The sequence below is a fragment of the Hypanus sabinus genome, chromosome 21, assembly GCF_030144855.1.
Source record: "Hypanus sabinus isolate sHypSab1 chromosome 21, sHypSab1.hap1, whole genome shotgun sequence".
Classification (NCBI taxonomy): Eukaryota; Metazoa; Chordata; class Chondrichthyes; order Myliobatiformes; family Dasyatidae; genus Hypanus; species Hypanus sabinus.
This window is the reverse complement of record NC_082726.1, coordinates 2,678,493-2,696,099: the sequence shown is the minus strand read 5'-3', so window position 1 is coordinate 2,696,099 and position 17,607 is coordinate 2,678,493. Positions and strand designations below refer to the sequence as shown.

Below are 17,607 nucleotides of genomic sequence, written 5' to 3'. Positions count from 1 at the left end.
CAAACCCCTTGTGGATTCTGCGTGTCTTTCTCTCATTTCCTGGGTCTCCTGAACTGAATTAATAGCGATCTTGCGATTCTCAAAAAGGAGGGGGCTACTTTGTACTCTTCGGCCCCTCAGAGTTGGGGCACAGGCGTAACACCCCCTTTCTTCAACACGTTTTTACCATCGGTAAAAACGAAGTAATACAGAGTCTTACAGGATTTTAGAATCTAACACAATACAAAAGTTTTTTTTTCACTACAGAGTAATACATTCAATTCAGCATCTAAACAGTTAACGATTACATTGTCACTTCCTTTAATATCTTAACATCTTGTACCTTATTAAAGTCTTGTAGCATCAGACTCCAATTTAATAACCACCTTTTTTTTCTTCAGCAAACAAAACTAAAGAGTTGTGATCTTAGCTTACGTGTATACTACAAAAGTTCCTGCAAATACTAATCTTTATGTTACTTTCAAACTTAACAGTCAAGCTTCCATGGGGGTTGTCTTGACTATTCACATGCTTTGTCGAAATCCCTTAGAACCGGCTTCTGCTATTTAAACATGGCGTCCCATTAACCCTTGCCTCTTTTCCAGTTAATTCCCACGTGGTGAGCTTGTGCACCCTGGCGAAATAGGCTTTCGCTTGCTCCTTTCATAGGAGTTATTTTACCAACAATGTGTTCCAAACTTAGACCATTTTCCGAATCTCCACACAATTCTTTAATTTTACACAAGTTGCTAGTTTTCTCTTCAGGACCCTTCAGGCTATTAGGTCTCAATGCCAGCGATCCCTCTTTGTTCAAACAGCATTTCGAACTCTGCAGTTTCACACCACACTCTGGAATAACAATAGCATGTGGGGCCCCTTTACCTTCCAACTCAACCTGTAATTGATTCACAGGCACCGTGTTACCAAGCCATTGTCTCTGTAGTCTGGTTGCTGCTTCTGACATCAGTCCAGACTTTAAATTTTCTTCATTCAATTTGGGAACTACACTTTTCCCTTTTCCTTCAATAATAATATTCACCTCACCACCTTTGATCTCCTCACTAACTTTTAACACACCTTCGAGCACAAACAACTGGGAACTCTCACTTCCCACTAGTACCAAGGTTAACCCTTTCTTCACTGAACCAAGTCCATCTGACCCACAAGGACTGCAGTCCTTTTCAACTGAATCAAATACCTCAGACTTTTCCTGAGCTCCATTACTAGGTTCAGTACCATGTGCATCCACATCTTGGACACACTCAAACGGGACATTTGCCTCTTCCAGGCTTTCAATACCTGTACCATTTTCAAATTCTAAATTCCCCTGATCCTCCCAGCTACTCTCTGGGTAACTCCCTTCTGGAGTAAACTCAACCCTGCGGGCTGAAACAACCTCATCTACCAACCCAGCAGACTTCTTCAAGGTAAGGGCACCCTTTTCATCTAGGACTGCCCTCATTTCACTATCGGGAACACCTTTAGAATTTTCAACTTCTTCAAACAGTTCTGCCAAACCAGACAGATCATCTATGTCCAACCCTGGACCTTTTAACAGTTTTATCTGTTTCTCATCTTTATTTCGCGCCTCTATAAATTTTCTCCTCGCTAAGGGCAGGTCTACCTCCTCTCCCTTACTCTCTTTCACCTTACTACTCTTCGTTTTACCACCCTCTAAACCCTCGTGGTACAGTGTCAGCAAAGACGTCTCGGCCAAATCGATACTGGCCGGATTTAAACTGCTCTTGTTCTCAGCTGCCTTTCTCGACATGCTGCGAGTGATCGCGCATGTGGGATAGATCCTGGAACCGAGGGGCGGGACCGCAACACTCACCAGCCGGCTCGTCAGTGTCATTGCTGCCCAAACCTTACCACCGGCTAAATCATTACCAAGAAGGACGTCCGCGTCAGTTCTCGGGAATTCTGATCGCCCCCATTTCAACTGGTCCAGATACCAGCTCACAATTCATAATGATCCTATGCAAGGGCACCGTTTCTGTCCATTTTCCTATTCATTTCACAGCTACCATTCCTGTCTTGCGACCAAAGTCCAGTAATCAAGGACAGTTCAGCTCCCGTGTCTCTCCAGATCCGCACTGGAACTGGTGTGTCTCCCTCTCTCACAGACACGGTTCCTTTTGACATACAAGTCTCAGACCTTTCTCGTACTCTGTCTACCCGGGGCTCTCTTGTCGATTTACTGATTACCACGGCACATCCTATAGGGACTGCTGCTTTCCCTTTTCCTGTCTCCTTCCTCAGAGTAAAGCACCTAGATCGGGGTGGGCAAACTTTTTGACTTGTGGGCCACAAAGGGTTCTAAAATTTGACAGGGGGGCCGGACCAGGAGCAGATGGACGGAGTGTTTTGGTAATACACCTCATAAGAGAAAATAAAATATCATGGGATATGTAGAAAACATGTGCTTTAATTTCAATTGAAAATGAACAACTGCATTACAACAAAATATCTGTCTTTGAAGTCCCATGGTATTTAGCTATTTATTGAAATGACTTTTAAAACACTGAACATTAAATGAATAAAATACAGCTTTTTTAAATAGTAAGTTATTATTTTAAAGCACTGAAAATTCTGTTATCCTTCAAGATATTATCATCATCACTCTCCTCCTGACTGACTTTATTTCAAAAACAGTAGGAGATGCAGGTCTACTTGTCCTGCTCCTTCTTATTCAATTGTCCCCTGTGCCAAAACTCAACAATGACCAGCACAAGGACAGAACAGTGACAGCGCACCAGTATGCGGAGCGCGTTATTTGATCTGGAGCGCATTTTTTATTTTGAGAACGTACGTGCACCTGCGCACTACTCATGTCCATCACTTAACAGAAATGACATGTAACATGTAAGGCTTATTGAAAAAAATATTTTCAAATGCATTTTTTACATAACACAACGAAGAAACTTATTTTTAATTTCAGTGGGAACAGTGTTGTTGGTCTCCCTTTTTAGCCAGCGCATCAAAGTCTGGATTTAGTTTTGTTGTGGCGATTCTCAGGATGGATCTGCGGTGTTGGTCAGTTAACTTGGATCTGTGGCTGGCTTTGTTGATGTTCATGACGCTGAACGCCTGTTCACACAAATAGGTCGAGCCGAACAAAGAATATGTGGAGTAATACGCTGCACCTCAACATATAGAGTGCGTCATCTATTGGGAAAACGCCAGAATTGCGGGGAAAAAATGTTAACAAGGTTTATTAATATACTTTCATCAAGTTCTGCGGGCCGGATTAAAAAGTTTAACCGCATATGGCCCGCAGGCCGTAGTTTGCCCATGCCTGATCTAGATGCATTATGTCCCCCCTTTCCACAATTAAAACAGGTCAAGCCCGGAAATCTCTGGCCGTCTTGCCTCTCCCCCTCAATCTTACCACTAGCTCCCGGCGGGACCTCTGCCTCAGCCGGTGGGCTTTCTGTATCTTTCCCACGGTCCCTCTGGTAACTCTTATTCGAGGAAAACTTTGTCTTGTGGGTTAGGGCATATTCATCTGTGAACCTAGCAAATTCGGAGATGGACTTATTCGGCTTCTCATTCAAATACATCTGGATATCCTCCGAAATACCACCTTTAAATTCCTCAATCAGAATTAACTCCCTGAGATGCCAAAAATCCTCTTCCACTAGTTCTGCTGTACACCAACGATCCAAGAGCACACCCTTCTCATAGGCAAACTTGGTATATGTCTGATTCCACCCTTTCTTTAAATTTCTGAACTTTTGTCTATATGCTTCAGGTACCAATTCGTAGGTCCGGAGAATGGCCTCCTTTACTTTGTCATAATTCTCCGCCTCTTCCTCCTCCATGGACAACGCTGCATATGCCCATTGTGCCTTCCCTTTTAACACACTTTGTAACAACGCCACCCACTGCTCTTTGGGCCACTTCTGATTCTCTGCCACCTTTTCAAAATGCAAGAAATAACTATCAACATCCGTTTCCTCGAATGGAGGTACTAACCTCAACTCCTGACTAACATTAAACTGCTCCTCTCGGTCTGACCCTTGAGCTCTTCGCTCTTGCCTTAACTTCTCCATATCCAAGTCATGTTGCCTCTGTTTCTCTGCCTCCTCATACTCTCTCTCCTTCTCGGCTCTCTCCCTCTCAGCTCTGTCCTGCTCTTTTTTCACCTCTAACTCCTTTAGCTGGAGCTCATGCTCCCTTTGTTTGTCGGTCCTTTCTTTCTCTCTCTCGGCTCTTTCTTTCTCCTTCTCAGCTGCTTCCAGCTGCTTTAACTTAATTGCATGTTCCAACCTTAATTTCTCCAACTCTAACTGAGCCGTCCCACTAGCTGGTACCTTTTCAGGGATATTTTCCAATACCTCAGCTGCAAACACATTCTTCCCAATATAATACTGAGTTATAGCCCTTCGCACGTCCCGCTTTTTCATTGACAACCTCTCCTCCGCGAGGTTTAGTCCCTTCGCCATACTTATCAAGTCCGATTTGGTGGCCGCCTCTAGCGTCTCCAGAGTTGGGTTTTCTATAAATTTATCCATGTCCATCTTTGCTGGTTTCCCTTCTGGCTATCCGCGTAACCAGATCCAAGTTTGGACTTACAAGCCCGATTCACTGGCCTCCCAATTTGGTATCAAATCCCGAGACGAGAACCCCAAGTTGTTACGTACCCCGTAACTGGGTCACTCACCAGCAAAGATAGAGAGGTCCATTGAAGTCTGATGGTACTATTTTTAACAGTATTTATTGATAAAAATACACAAAAATAATATCAATGCAAACATACAGATAATATACGTCATCAATACTAAATCTAAAAGCATGGGTATAATAATAATCAATAAGAAATAGCTCTATCATTGTCTAGGGGATAATGTATTGTCCGATGGAAATATAAAAGTCACTTTAGTTCATTCAGGTTGCAGCCTTTGGTTGGAGAAAGACAGATTTTTAGAACTTGCCAGCTTTTCCTTTTTATGATGTCGATCCTTCTAAATTTTGTTGGTGGTGATCTCTTCTTTAGCTAAGCTGTCTTCCGTGGTAAGGCCCCAATCCCAGGCAACGGGAAAGGACACACGTGAGCCCCACCGGCTGTCGCTATTAAACGCTGTCACGGGATTTCTAGCGTTTCTCCTGGTGTGTCTAAAGGGGTTGTTCTCCAGACCCTCTTTTATCCTTACTCACGGGGTCTCAGATGTCAATCAGGTTGGGATGGTGCCATCCCTCAACCCAGCCCACTTTGGTAATTCCCTGAGGGCTTCAAATAAATAGTACAGTACTCAATACACAATCCCGTCTCCAAGAGACAATGGCCGTTTCCCGTGGCTTTGTATCGCTGAGGGGCCAGGACATTCCAAACCCCTTGTGGATTCTGCGTGTCTTTCCCTCATTTCCTGGGTCTCCTGACCTGAATTAATAGCGATCTTTTGACTCTCAAAAAGGAGGGGGCTACTTTGTACCCTTCGGCCCCTACGAGTTGGGGCACAGGCGTAACAAGGACAAGAGGGATCGAAGGATGTGGAGAAATTACTTTAGTCAGAGAGTGGTAAATCTGTGGAATTTGTTGCCACGAGTGTCTGTGGAGGCCAAGTCACTGGGGGCATTTAAGGCAGAGATAGATAGGTTCCTGATTAGCCAGGGCATCAAAGGGTATGGGGAGAAGGCAAGGGTGGAGATGATTGGAAGAATTGGATCAACCCATGACTGAATGACAGAGCTGACTCAATGGGCCAAATGGCCTACTTCTGATCCTATATCTTATGGTCTTATGGCATATTGTGTGTGCTGAAGTTCTTCTTGTTTGCTAGTTTCATTGCTGATGATTGTTGGATCTTTCCACAGTACTTTACCCTTGTGAAAATATTCCTGTGGAAACAAAGACATCCACCAGGCAGTCCACACAGACTGATCTGAAGGCATTGCAGAAAGAGTGGTGGTTCCTGTGGAAGCTTCTCTCACTATATTGTTTATTATCACTGGCATGTGACGTGAAATTTGTTAACTTCGTAGCAGCAGTTCAATGTGATACATAATATAGAAGAGAAAAAATAAAATAAAAATAATAAAAAATAAATTAATAAATCAATTACTGTATATGTACATTGAATAGACTAAAAATGTGCAAGAAACAGAATTACTGTATATTTAAAAAAGCGAAGTAGTGTCCAAAGATTCAATGTCCACTTAGGCAGAGGGGAAGAAGCTGTTCCTGAATCACTGACTGTGCCTTCAGGCTTCTGTACCTCCTATCCGATGTTAACAGTGAGAAAAGGGCATGCCCTGGGTGCTGGAGGTCCTTAAAAATGGAAACTGCCTTCCTGAGACACCACTCCCTAAAGATGTCCTGGGTACTTTGTAGGCTAGTACCCAAGATGGAGCTGACTAGATTTCAGAATTCACAAACAAGCAACAACTTCTGTTAGTGAGAGCCCCCATCAGATCTATCCTGCCCAGTTCAGCCCTATCACACACTGTGCTCAAGATGGCTGCCGTGCAGATGAATGGTCAATCACCTCCTTGTGGACATTTCGTTTGACCAGCAAGTCAGGAAAGAGATGCAGTGGTGTATGGTCTCCCCAAAATCTATTGCTCTTCCAGAGTGAATGCTCATCAATATGTGGACAAAGTCAACTGCATGTTTGAATATGCAGGGGCAGAAGCAGGGGTTGAGGGATACACCTCAACCATGTATCAACCTCAACAGCTCAATTCAGTGTTGACACTGCATAGGCTCCACCAAGAGGGACCACAATCTATGGCCATTTTGTCACTGGACTCAGAGGAGTTGGGCCCTAGGTGAAGATCTCCTTTTCTTTTTGTTTTACTCATGAAATGCTTGGAAATGAAAGGTAGTGGCTGATAAATCACAATTGAGAACACTGGATTGTCTGTAATAGGAATGAAGTAAACATGTCCCTGATGTGTTACAGTCTATTTTATGAACACAATACTTTTTTTTGTTTTGTATCACTAATTTTTACTGCAACACCAACAAATTACATTCAATACAACCAGTTGCCAATTACACAGCCACCGCCACCTCCTCTCTCTCCCCACCCTCTACCAACCAACTGAATGGTAGTGCATACACAGACAGAGCATTCCTATTTTAACAGAAAATCTTTTAAGTTAGATATCAAATTTGTCCAAAGTGTGTTTGGTCGTGCATCATTTACTCTTGCTGATGATAATTCCAGGTAACTGTGTAAGAAATTCAAAGCTTTTGAACACTTGTAGGGAGAGTTTAATCCTCTAACAATGATACAATAGTAAGACTTTCTAATTTATCTGTGTTGCTCATCTTCACCAGATCTGTTTTTGTAAGTTGGTGGTGGAGCCCTGAGTTACCCCCTTCCCATTACCCCTCCCATTCAGCCCTTTACTTTGTAACATCTGTGAGTGTCACTTAGCAATGTCAATACTGAACATTAACCGCCTCCCTCTAGTGCCAACACATTAGAAAGGCAAAGCGGTTCTCATAGACAATAATATCAAAGAGACAAGAGAAAAAACCTGGTCAAACCAATTAACCTATATAATTTAAACCATTCCCATCTCAAATATATTATAACACATAATCAACACCCCAACAGTTCTCTTGCAGGAGACAGTTGCTTTAATAGACCGTCGCTTAGCGATGATGCCAGTGACGTCTTATCTGGCACCCAGGAATGTAAACAAGTTGACTTGAGACATAACCTGAAACGAACATCTATCTACAGGCAGTCCCCGAGTGATGAATGTCTGACTTACGAACGACTCGTACTTACAAATGGAGGAAGGAGAACGCCGTCCACCAATTTAAGTCAGATCACGACACTGTCCACCATTTTAAGTCGTTGCCGTTAACACTGTGTTGAGTATGTAACTTTGTATTTGGCTTAAATTTTTCTAAGCAAGATTCACCCTGATCCCCCTTTTCCAGTCAGCACCGCCCTCACTTGTCCCATTTAACCTGATACTGTGCAGTGGACTTTAGGACCCGGGGGAGCTCACTACTGCTGAATCTGTTCCGTTGATGGAAAATGATCACGATTGAAAATAAGATTATTATTAAAACAGATTATTATCTGAACGGTGGCCGATTAGGAAAAGGGGAGGTGCAACGAGACCTGGGTGTCATTGTACACCAGTCATTGAAGGTGGGCATGCAGGTACAGCAGGTGGTGAAAAAGGCAAATGGTATGTTGGCATTCATAGCAAAAAGATTTGGGAGGTTCTATTGCAGTTGTACAAGGCCTTGGTGAGACCGCACCTAGAGTATTGTGTGCAGTTTTGGTCCCCTAATCTGAGGAAAGACATTCTTGCCATAGAGGGAGTACAAAGAAGGTTCATCAGATTGATTCCTGGGATGGCAGGACTTCCATATGAAGAAAGACTGGATCGACTAGGCTTATATGCACTGGAATTTAGAAGATTAGGGGATCTTATTGAACATATAAAATTCTAAAGGGATTGGACAGGCTAGATTGTAGGAAGATTGTTTCCGATGTTGGGGAAGTCCAGAATGAGGGGTCACAGTTTAAGGATAAAGGGGAAGCCTTTTAGGACCAAGATGAGGAAAAACTTCATCACACAGAGTGTGGTGAATCTGTGGAATTCTCTGCCACAGGAAACAGTTGAGGCCGGATCATTGGCTATATTTAAGAGGAAGTTAGATATGGCCCTTGTGGCTAAAGGGATCGGGGGTATGGAGAGAAAGCAGGTACAGGGTTCTGAGTTGGATGATCAGCCATGATCATACTGAATGGCGGTGCAGGCTCGAAGGGCCGATTGGCCTACTCCTGCACCTGTTTTCTATGTTTCTATGTTTCTAAAGTGGAAATAATAAAGCGATCAGAAAGAGGTAAAACACCATCAGTCACCGGAAAAGCGTTAGGCTACAGTTGGTCAATGATCAGATCAATTTCAAAGGATAAAGTGAGAACAATAATGTGAAAGGCCCTGCCCCAATGAAAGCTACAATTATTACTAAGCAACACAGTGGTTTAATTATTTAAATACATACCTTTCTTAAGCATTTTGAATGCATAAAGGTAAAATATATACTATATACTAAGACAAATGTTTGACTAACTGATGCTAAATAATACCGGATGTACTTGTTCCGACTTACACACAAATCTGACTTAAAGACGGACTCAGGAATGGAACTCGTTCGTAACCCGGGGACTGCCTGTATATACTATTAAAACCTCTGTCTGTCTGTTTGTGACCTCCAATTAGCCCAAATGGTGCATTACAGCGGCATTTTTTTGACTAAGTCAACTTAAAACACACTAACTTACAGAATGCATGCAAAGTTCAGGGTTATATGTTTGTATAAAATTGTTCACTCGTCAATCAACAGGTCCCACTTTCCACAACCTGAGCCGATTCCACCTTCCATGGAAGCCGTGATGTGATCCCAGGTTGCTTACGCACGGCCAGCCTCAGAAGTGACTCATGATGCTCACAGAGCTGATTCCAGCTTCCATGGAAGCCGCGACGTGACACCAGGATGCATGCACACGGCCTACCTCAGCAGCGACACCAACTGGAGCAAAAGGGCAGGACAACTCTATTTCCAGCGGTCACATTCTGCTGATCACCATCAGCATGTGCAGGATTGGGACAGATCAAACTGCGACTCATCAATAAGAGATAATTAAATCATATTGTAATGACGTACTTTGAGACACCCATCAAATTTTTTGCTGCCATCAAAGGACCGCGGTGATTATATCACGTCCATTTAGGAGAGTGCCAACCACATCATTAGGTATAATCAGCATCCAGGAGGCTTTGGTGTTACTGCTTCGTATCTTCTATCCAGCATCAGGGTAAAAAAAAATATGATCAGCCTAATTATGCCGTGTGGAAAGAGAAGGGGGCATTATGGTCAAGAGATGACGCCAAACGTCGTTGGGAAGCAGCAAGGAGAGGGAGAGAATCAGATGAGGCCAGGGCCGCATGACTCCAGGATCACAGAGTCAGGACAAAAAAGATGAGAGAAGAAGAGACAGAGGAAGAGAGGCATGCATGGCATTGGGGGTTGAAAGGGCTGAACGTCTCCAGAATGACATCGAGAGGCACAAGGGTGGCAGATCAATCAGAAATGCTGCCATCAAAAGTGGCCATCATTAAACAAGGAGGAGCTATATTTGCTTTGCTACATGTTGTTCTTCTTTAATAAACTGAGGTATTCTTCTTCAATTTCCAAGGCAAAGAGATACCAATAGCATTCAGGAAAATGTAATGTTCCTTCTGGTCACATCAGACTGCACTACCCTTCTCTCAAAGGGTGCCCCAACAGGTCACCCCGTTGTCTAGTGTACAACTAAAGTTATTCAGAACAAAACTGCTATTTTTCAGCTTCATTCTTGATGAAGTATGACCTTTGGGTGTGTTGAATATCACCTTAGAAAGTAAAAAGTATATTTGAGGCGGACTTATATCACATGTCCATGTTATCCTTGTACTAACAAGTCAACTGAGCCATTGCCTTAAAACTCTTGACCTGCAATACTCAGGAACAAACTGGCCCCTTCATTAACTAAATACAAAAGTGCCTCAAATAACTTTCCAATAAAAGAATAACCAGAAAACTTCATTCATAGGATGTTAACTTGCCCGTACTGTTAGACTGCGCATATAGGCTGGTCCAAGCTCTTACTGCAGTTCTATCTCCACCTGCGGGGCATGTGGTCTTTGCCCAGAGCCTTCTTCCACATCTCCCAGCACCAATGACTTTAGGGCTTCTAACAACACACACAAAATGCTGGTGGAACACAGCAGGCCAGGCAGCATCTATAAGGAGAAGCACTGTCGACGTTTTGGGCCGAGACCCTTCGACAGTGCTTCTCCTTATAGATGCTGCTTGGCCTGCTGTGTTCCACCAGCATTTTGTGTGTGTTGTTTGAATTTCCAGCATCTGCAGATTTCCTCGTGTTTGCATTTTAGGGCTACTTTCGTGTCCTCTGCCAAGTTAAACGACATCTTCATGCCCTTGATAATTCACTCTCAAAATTGCCGGGTATATAAGGAACGAGTCATCCCCTTCTGTCGAAGCTTAGCGTGAATCTCCTTGTATGCCTGCCATTCCTGCATCATGCCGGGGCTGTAGTCAGCGAAGAACTGCAGCTGGGTGCCGTCAGGGAGGGTAGGTTTGGCTTTCCTCGCACCCTCCAGGATAGCCTGCCGGTCGGTGTACAGTAGAAGCCTAAAGACCATGGTCCGCAGTCTTGAGGTGTTGTTGGAAAAGATCCTATGTGGTCTATTGATCTCCAGTGGGGTGCTGTGGGAGTTCTTGAGCACTGGAATCCAATTAGGCAGCATCTCCTGGAGGCAGCCTCTCGGATCGTCGCCCTCTGCGCCTGTTGGTAAGTTGACCAGCCGCATATTGTTTCTCCTGGATCTATCCTCCAAGTCGTTTAGCTTCTTCCATATCTTAGTCACCTCCGCGAGACAGAAGCTAGTATCTTTCTCATTCTTGCTTAAACCAACCTGAATGTTGTCTGTTTTGTTGAAGACTGTGGTAAACTTTTTAGCATGAATGTCCGCTTGCTCCTTTAATGACCGAAGAATGTTGCCATTCTCTGCCATATGCTTCTGTATGGGGTCGAGACCCTTTTCCAGCAACAACTTTAGCAAGTGGGCTACCGTTTCTTGCAGCAATTCCATTTCCATTGCTTGCTTAATTAGCATGGCTATTTCCTTGGATGAATCGCTAGCTTGGTGTCATCTGCTGGTATCTTGTTTCTTGGTTGAATTTGGATCTCTTTTTGAGGTCATGTCTTTAGTTAGACCTTTCTCCAATTCAAACTTGTAGTAAGACCGTCTATGAGCCCTAAAGAATGTGAAAATGGAGGGTTTAAAAACACAAAACACGAGGAAATCTGCAGATGCTGGAAATTCAAGCAAAACGCACAAAATGCTGGTGGAACGTAGCAGGCCAGACAAAATCTATAGGAAGAAGTACAGTGACATTTTGGGCTGAGACCCTTTGTCAGGACTAACTGAAAGAAAAGATAGTACGAGATTTGAAAGTGGGAGGGGGAGGGGGAGATCCGAAATGATAGGAGAAGACAGGAGGGGGAAGGATGAAGCTAAGAGCTGGAAAGTTGGATACAAAAGGGATACATAGCTGGAGAAGGGAAAGGATCATGGGACGGGAGGCCTAGGGTGAAAGAAAGGGGGAGGGGAGCACCAGAGGGAGATGGAGAACAGGCAAGGAGTGATTGTGAGAGGGGCAGAGAGAGAAAAAAAGGAGAGGGGGGAGATAGATAGATAAATGAATGAATGATGGGGTAAGAAGGGGAGGAGGGGCATTAACAGAAGTTAGAGAAATTAATGTTCATGCCATCAGGTTGGAGGCTATCCAGACAGAATGTAAGATGTTGTTCCTCCAACCTGAGTGTAGTTTCATCTTGACAGTAAAGGATGAACATACCAGAATGGGAATGGGATGTGGAATTAAAATGTGTGGCCACTGGGAGATCCTGCTTTCTCTGGTGAAAAGAGTGTAGGTGTTCAGCAAAACAGTCTCCCAGTCTGCGTCGGGTCTCACCAGTATGTAGAAGGCCACACCGGGATCACTCCCTACGCGACTCCCTTGTCCATTCGTCCCCCCCCATCCCTTCCCACCAATCTCCCTCCTGGCACTTAACCTTGTAAGTTGAACAAGTGCTACATCTGCCCTTACACTTCCTCTCTCACCACCATTCAGAGCCCCAGACAGTCCTTCCAGGTGAGGCGACACTTCACCTGTGAGTTGGCTAGTGTGGTATACTGCGTCTAGTGCTCTTGGTGCGGCCATCTCCCTCTGGTGCTCCTCTCCCACTTTCTTTCTCCCTAGGCCTCCCGTCCCATGATCCTTTCCCTTCTCCAGCTCTGTATCCCTTTTGCCAACCACCTTTCCAGCTCTTAGCTTCATCCCACCCCCTCCGGTCTTCTCCTATCATTTCGGATCTCCCCCTCCCCCTCCCACTTTCAAACCTCCTACTACCTTTTCTTTCAGTTAGTTCTGACGAAGGGTCTCGGCCCGAAATGTCGACTGTTCTTCTTCCTGTATATTTTACTTGGCCTGCCGCGTTCCACCAGAAAAGGGAGGGTTATAAGTCAGTGCTCAGTGCTGTGCATCTTGCCTCGTGCCTCAACGGAAGTCCTTACATTTTTTTGGAAATTTATAATTTCCCTAAGGGTGGGAAACACATATCTCTAGACCTTGGATCTGCTGGAAATATTATCAATCCACCTGCAATTTCAGGGGTTCCCAATCTTTTTCATGCCATGGACCCTTACCATCACCCAAAGGGTTCGTGCATGCCAGGTGGGCAACCCCTGGTCTGCATGGTGCCTTTACTGTTATCTTGGAGGCATTTTTGCAGTTGTTACCTGGACTCACAAGGACGAGCTTTGGGGAGCGAGTTAAGGATCAACTGCGAATGGGAAGTTTCCAATTCTACGCAATCAGTTTGCGCCGCTGGCGCTATGTATTTCGGGAGTCGCAGTTTGTTTTATCGCGGATAACTTTCCGTCGCATAGATTGCGCAGTGACGTCACGACTCAGGCTGAAGCGTCTTGTGGCGCAGCCGCGGAAGCATCGCCAACTCCTAAGTAGCTCGCCGTGATCGTATAGTGGTTAGTACTCTGCGTTGTGGCCGCAGCAACCTCGGTTCGAATCCGAGTCACGGCATTGCGGGGAAGCAATGACACGGCATTGGGAGTGTTCCTTTTTCACTTTTACAAGTTTTAAATTTGTTATTAAAAACATTCAAACGGTGATTTGATCATCAGGTCTCCATAAGAAGTGACCACACGGGTTGGTGGGACACTTCATCGGGACTGGGTAGGGACTGCAGTAGGAAACGATTTGCCAGTGATGGGAAAAGCTTGACTCAGGGCGAGATTCTGGACCTTGCTGGCTTGGAGCAGATTCGTCGGCAGAGTACGCCCCCGGCTGGGCTTCTGGGAGAACTGCAGCGCTTCCATCATTAACTTTTCCAGCCAGGACTTTGGAATGAGGCATTCAGTTTGATGAGATCCCTGAAAATCGAGAAGCAGCAAACGCCGAAATCTACAATAAAAACATAAAGTACTGCTGTCAGATAGCATCTGTGAAAAGAGAAACAGTTAATTTCTCTGATCCGTAACCCTCCCGGACATGCAACATTTTCTGTTACTGCTGAAAGAACTATTGAATATGGGTCATATCACTGAGTAAGGCACAAAATAATGGAGGAACTCAGCAAGGCACGCTCCTCCCTCACTACCGTTCAGGGCCCCAAACAGTCCTTCCAAGTGAGACAAAATTTCGCCTGTGAGTCTGTTGGGGTCACCTACTATATCCAGTGCGGCTTCCTGCATATCAGGGAGACCCAACAAAGATTTTCCTGTTCCTACATGTCAGTCCATGGCCTCTTCTACTGTCATGATGAAGCCACACTCAAGTTGGAGGAGCAACACCGATATTCCGTTTGGGTAGCCTCCAACCTGTTGCAATGGACGACTGGAAGCGGATCCAAGTGGAGGACACAGATACACAGGTAGCATCGACAGAAGTATATTTATTAATAGTTGTAAGGATATCCTGGGAGCGAGGATCTGAACATTGGAGAACAAGTGGGAGGAGCCTAGACCCGGAACTTGGTCATGGAGTGTCGACTTGAACACAGAGCCTGGAATTGGACACGGAGCCTGGACTTGGACTTGGACTCGGACACGGAGCCTGGACTTACTTGGACTCGGACACGGAGCCTGGACTTGGATTTGGACTCGGACACGGAGCTTGGACTTGGACTCGGACACGGAGCCTGGACTTACTTGGACTCGGACATGGGAAAAAGGAAAAGGGAAAGAGAAAATCCCAAATGCCTGTGTTCAGATGGTTAAAACACCTCTGAAGAAGGAGGGGTCTGACCGAGTTCAAGAGGGACTTGAGAGATTTATTTCAAATGTCTGTGAAGGAGGGGTCAACTGCAGTTCCAGTGAGAATCTGGAGGGATACTGGAGCTTTTCAGTCACAGATATTAAAGAGTGATTTGGAATTTGGTACTGAGACAGAGACTGGTGAAGAGAATATTATCAAAGGTATTGGAAAGGGGACTGAGGCCGTACCCTTGCATAAGGTAATTTTGAAATGCAACTTGGTATCCAGACCAGTCACAATAGGGGTACGATCTGAACTACCGCTAGACAATGTTGATGTCTTGCTCAGTAATGATCTTGCAGGTGGGGATGTTTACCCAGCAGTTCAGCTGACAAGTAAACCTGCTGCTGCTGAGGACCAGCACATAGATGCTGATGTGTATCCCGCCTGCACAATAACTAGAAGCATGTCGAAAAAGGCTGTTGATGCTAATGTTGATTTATCCAAGACTTTCCTACCGTCCCTATACCAACAGGACTTAGAGGGTAGTAAGGCTGAGGAGAGTAAGGAGAATGAGAAAGACTTGTCCTTATTGAGGAAGAAATTTTTCGAAGAACTAAATAAAGGTCCTGAAATTGTGGCTTTGAAAGAGAGAGCTCTCTCAGGATGAAATTCAGAATGAGTCGGTGGGATATTACCTTAAAGATGGGGTGTTAATGAGGAAGTGGAGTCCAGCCACTGTGAGGATTGGGCTATTGTGTACCAGTTAGTGGTTCTAAAAGTTTACAGGACTGAAACCTGGCCCATAAGATGCCTTTAGGTGGCCATTTCGGAGTAAAGAAAACAGTGCACAGGATTATGAGAGAATTTTATTGGCCTAACGTGAGGAAAGATATTGTCAATTACTGTAGAGGGTGCCATACGTGCCAGATGGTGGGAAAACCTAATCAGGCCATCCGAAAAACACCACTTCGACCGATACCTGCGTTTGGTGAACCATTTTCCAGGGTCATAGTGGATTGTGTAGGCCCATTGCCAAAGACTGCAGCTGGTCATCAGTACTTGTTAACTAGATGTGTGCTGCATCTAGGTTCCCTGAAGCTGTGCCTGTCAGGAACATCCAGGCCAAGACTGTGGTAAAAGCACTCAGCAAGTTTTTCACACTGGTACGTCTGCCTAAAGAAATTCAATCGGACCAGGGTAGTAATTTTACTTCAGGAACATTCCAGCAGATAGTTTCTGAGCTGGTGGCTAAACAAATTGTGTCATCAGCAAACCACCCAGAGTCTCAAGGGGCTTTGGAGTGGTTTCATTCCACTTTAAAGACCATGATTAAAACATACTGTTATGAGAATGACAGGGACTGGGATGAAGGGATACACTTATTACTTTTTGCCGTGATAGACACCATTCAAGGGTGAATGGGGTTTAGTCCATTTGAGCTCATTTTCGGCCATAGGCCCAAAGGACCTTTGACCTTGCTCAGAGAGCAATGGTCTAATCCAAAAGTGTGTGTCAGTGTGTTAGATTATGTTTTGAAATTCCGGGAAAGACTTAAGGCTTGTGACCTTGCCGAGAAGAATCTGCAAAACTCCCAAATTAAAATGAAATATTGGTTTGATAGGAGAGCGAGGGAGCAGATGTTCGAGGTTGGAAGTAAAGTGTTCTGTTCGCCCTTGAGGTCAACCCCCTCCAAACACAATTTCATGGACCATACTGCATAATTAAGAAAATTGATTGGCTGAGTTATGTTATTGAAACTCCCGACAGAAGGAAGGGGACCCAATTAGCTCATGTAAACATGCTGAAGCCTTATTATGACTCTGAGAAGGTACCAATAAATACTGTTACTAAAACAAATGGGGCTGTGGAATTCGATAATGAGGTGCAAGATCATTTTGACAAACTGAATATTATATCAACAAGACTTGAGAATTCCACTATTCTGAAAGACCTCACTGATAAAATCTGTCATACAGAGCCTGCACAGATGGAGCAATTGCAAGAACTAATTAGCAAGCATAAAGATTTATTTTCTGACATTCCAAGACGGTGCACAGTTGCAGTGCATGATGTCATTATAAATTCAGCCCAGCCCATTAAACAGCATCCTTACAGAATGAACTTTCAGAAAATAAAAGGGGTTGAAAAGGAAATTGAATACATGCTGGCAACCGGTATCATTATGCAATCTACCTCAGACTGGGCGTCGCCCTGCGTTCTTGTGCCTAAACCGGACGATACATGAGATTCTGTACCGACTACAGGAATATCAATGCAATAACCAAGACAGATGCTTATCCCATCCCGAGAGTGGATGACTGTATTGATAAAGTGGGGAAGGCTAAGTACCTCACAAAAATTGACTTGCTAAAAGGATATTGGTGTGCTCCTTTGACCAACAGACTAGAGAAATCTTAGCATTGATCACATTTCAGGGTTGTATGAATATAATGTTTTACCCTTTGGGATGAAAAATGCTCCAGGGCCATTTCAAAGAATGATCAATTCTGTGATTAGAGGTTTAGAAAACACAGGGGCTTATATCGATGATTTAGTGGTCTGGAATGACACGTGGGAAGAGCATATTGCAGCCGTAGAAGAACCGTTTGAAAGGCTGTCCAAGGCCAATCTTACTGTGAACCTCGCTAAAAGTGAGTTTGGCCATGCTGCAGTTACATACCTGGGCTATGTAGTAAGCCAGGGCCAACTGGCTCCTGTACAGGCCAAGGTTCAGGCTATTGCTGAAGTTCCTGTTCCGACTGGCAAGAAAGCGTTAAGAAGGATTTTAGGTATGGTGGGGT

At 44.4% G+C, this 17,607-nt stretch overlaps 1 protein-coding gene and 1 non-coding gene across 3 annotated transcripts; one reads left to right on the top strand and one right to left on the bottom strand.

Moving 5' to 3' along the window:
- Positions 1-2,565: 2,565 nt before the first annotated feature.
- On the bottom strand, positions 2,566-13,379 carry LOC132378742 (uncharacterized). Of its 2 annotated transcripts, none has more exons than XM_059945858.1 (2): positions 13,330-13,379; positions 2,566-9,490 (listed from the first exon to the last, which is right to left on the bottom strand). In XM_059945858.1, the coding sequence occupies exon 2, from the start codon at positions 4,500-4,502 to the stop codon at positions 3,144-3,146; it is 1,359 nt and encodes a 452-aa protein (XP_059801841.1). In that variant the 5' UTR covers positions 4,503-9,490; positions 13,330-13,379; the 3' UTR covers positions 2,566-3,143. The 2 variants fall into 2 exon arrangements, with proteins under 2 accessions (XP_059801841.1, XP_059801840.1); XM_059945857.1 differs by having other exon boundaries at positions 2,566-9,537; positions 13,330-13,368.
- A 179-nt stretch (positions 13,380-13,558) lies between these two features.
- trnah-gug (transfer RNA histidin (anticodon GUG)) lies at positions 13,559-13,630 on the top strand. Its single transcript has one exon. It is a non-coding gene; the product is annotated as a tRNA-His (tRNA).
- The last annotated feature ends 3,977 nt before the right edge of the window (positions 13,631-17,607 follow it).

Bases quoted from the DNA above. Each gene is read 5' to 3' on its own strand.
- LOC132378742 (XM_059945858.1), bottom strand. From the start codon at position 4,502: ATGGACATGGATAAATTTATAGAAAACCCAACTCTGGAGACGCTAGAG.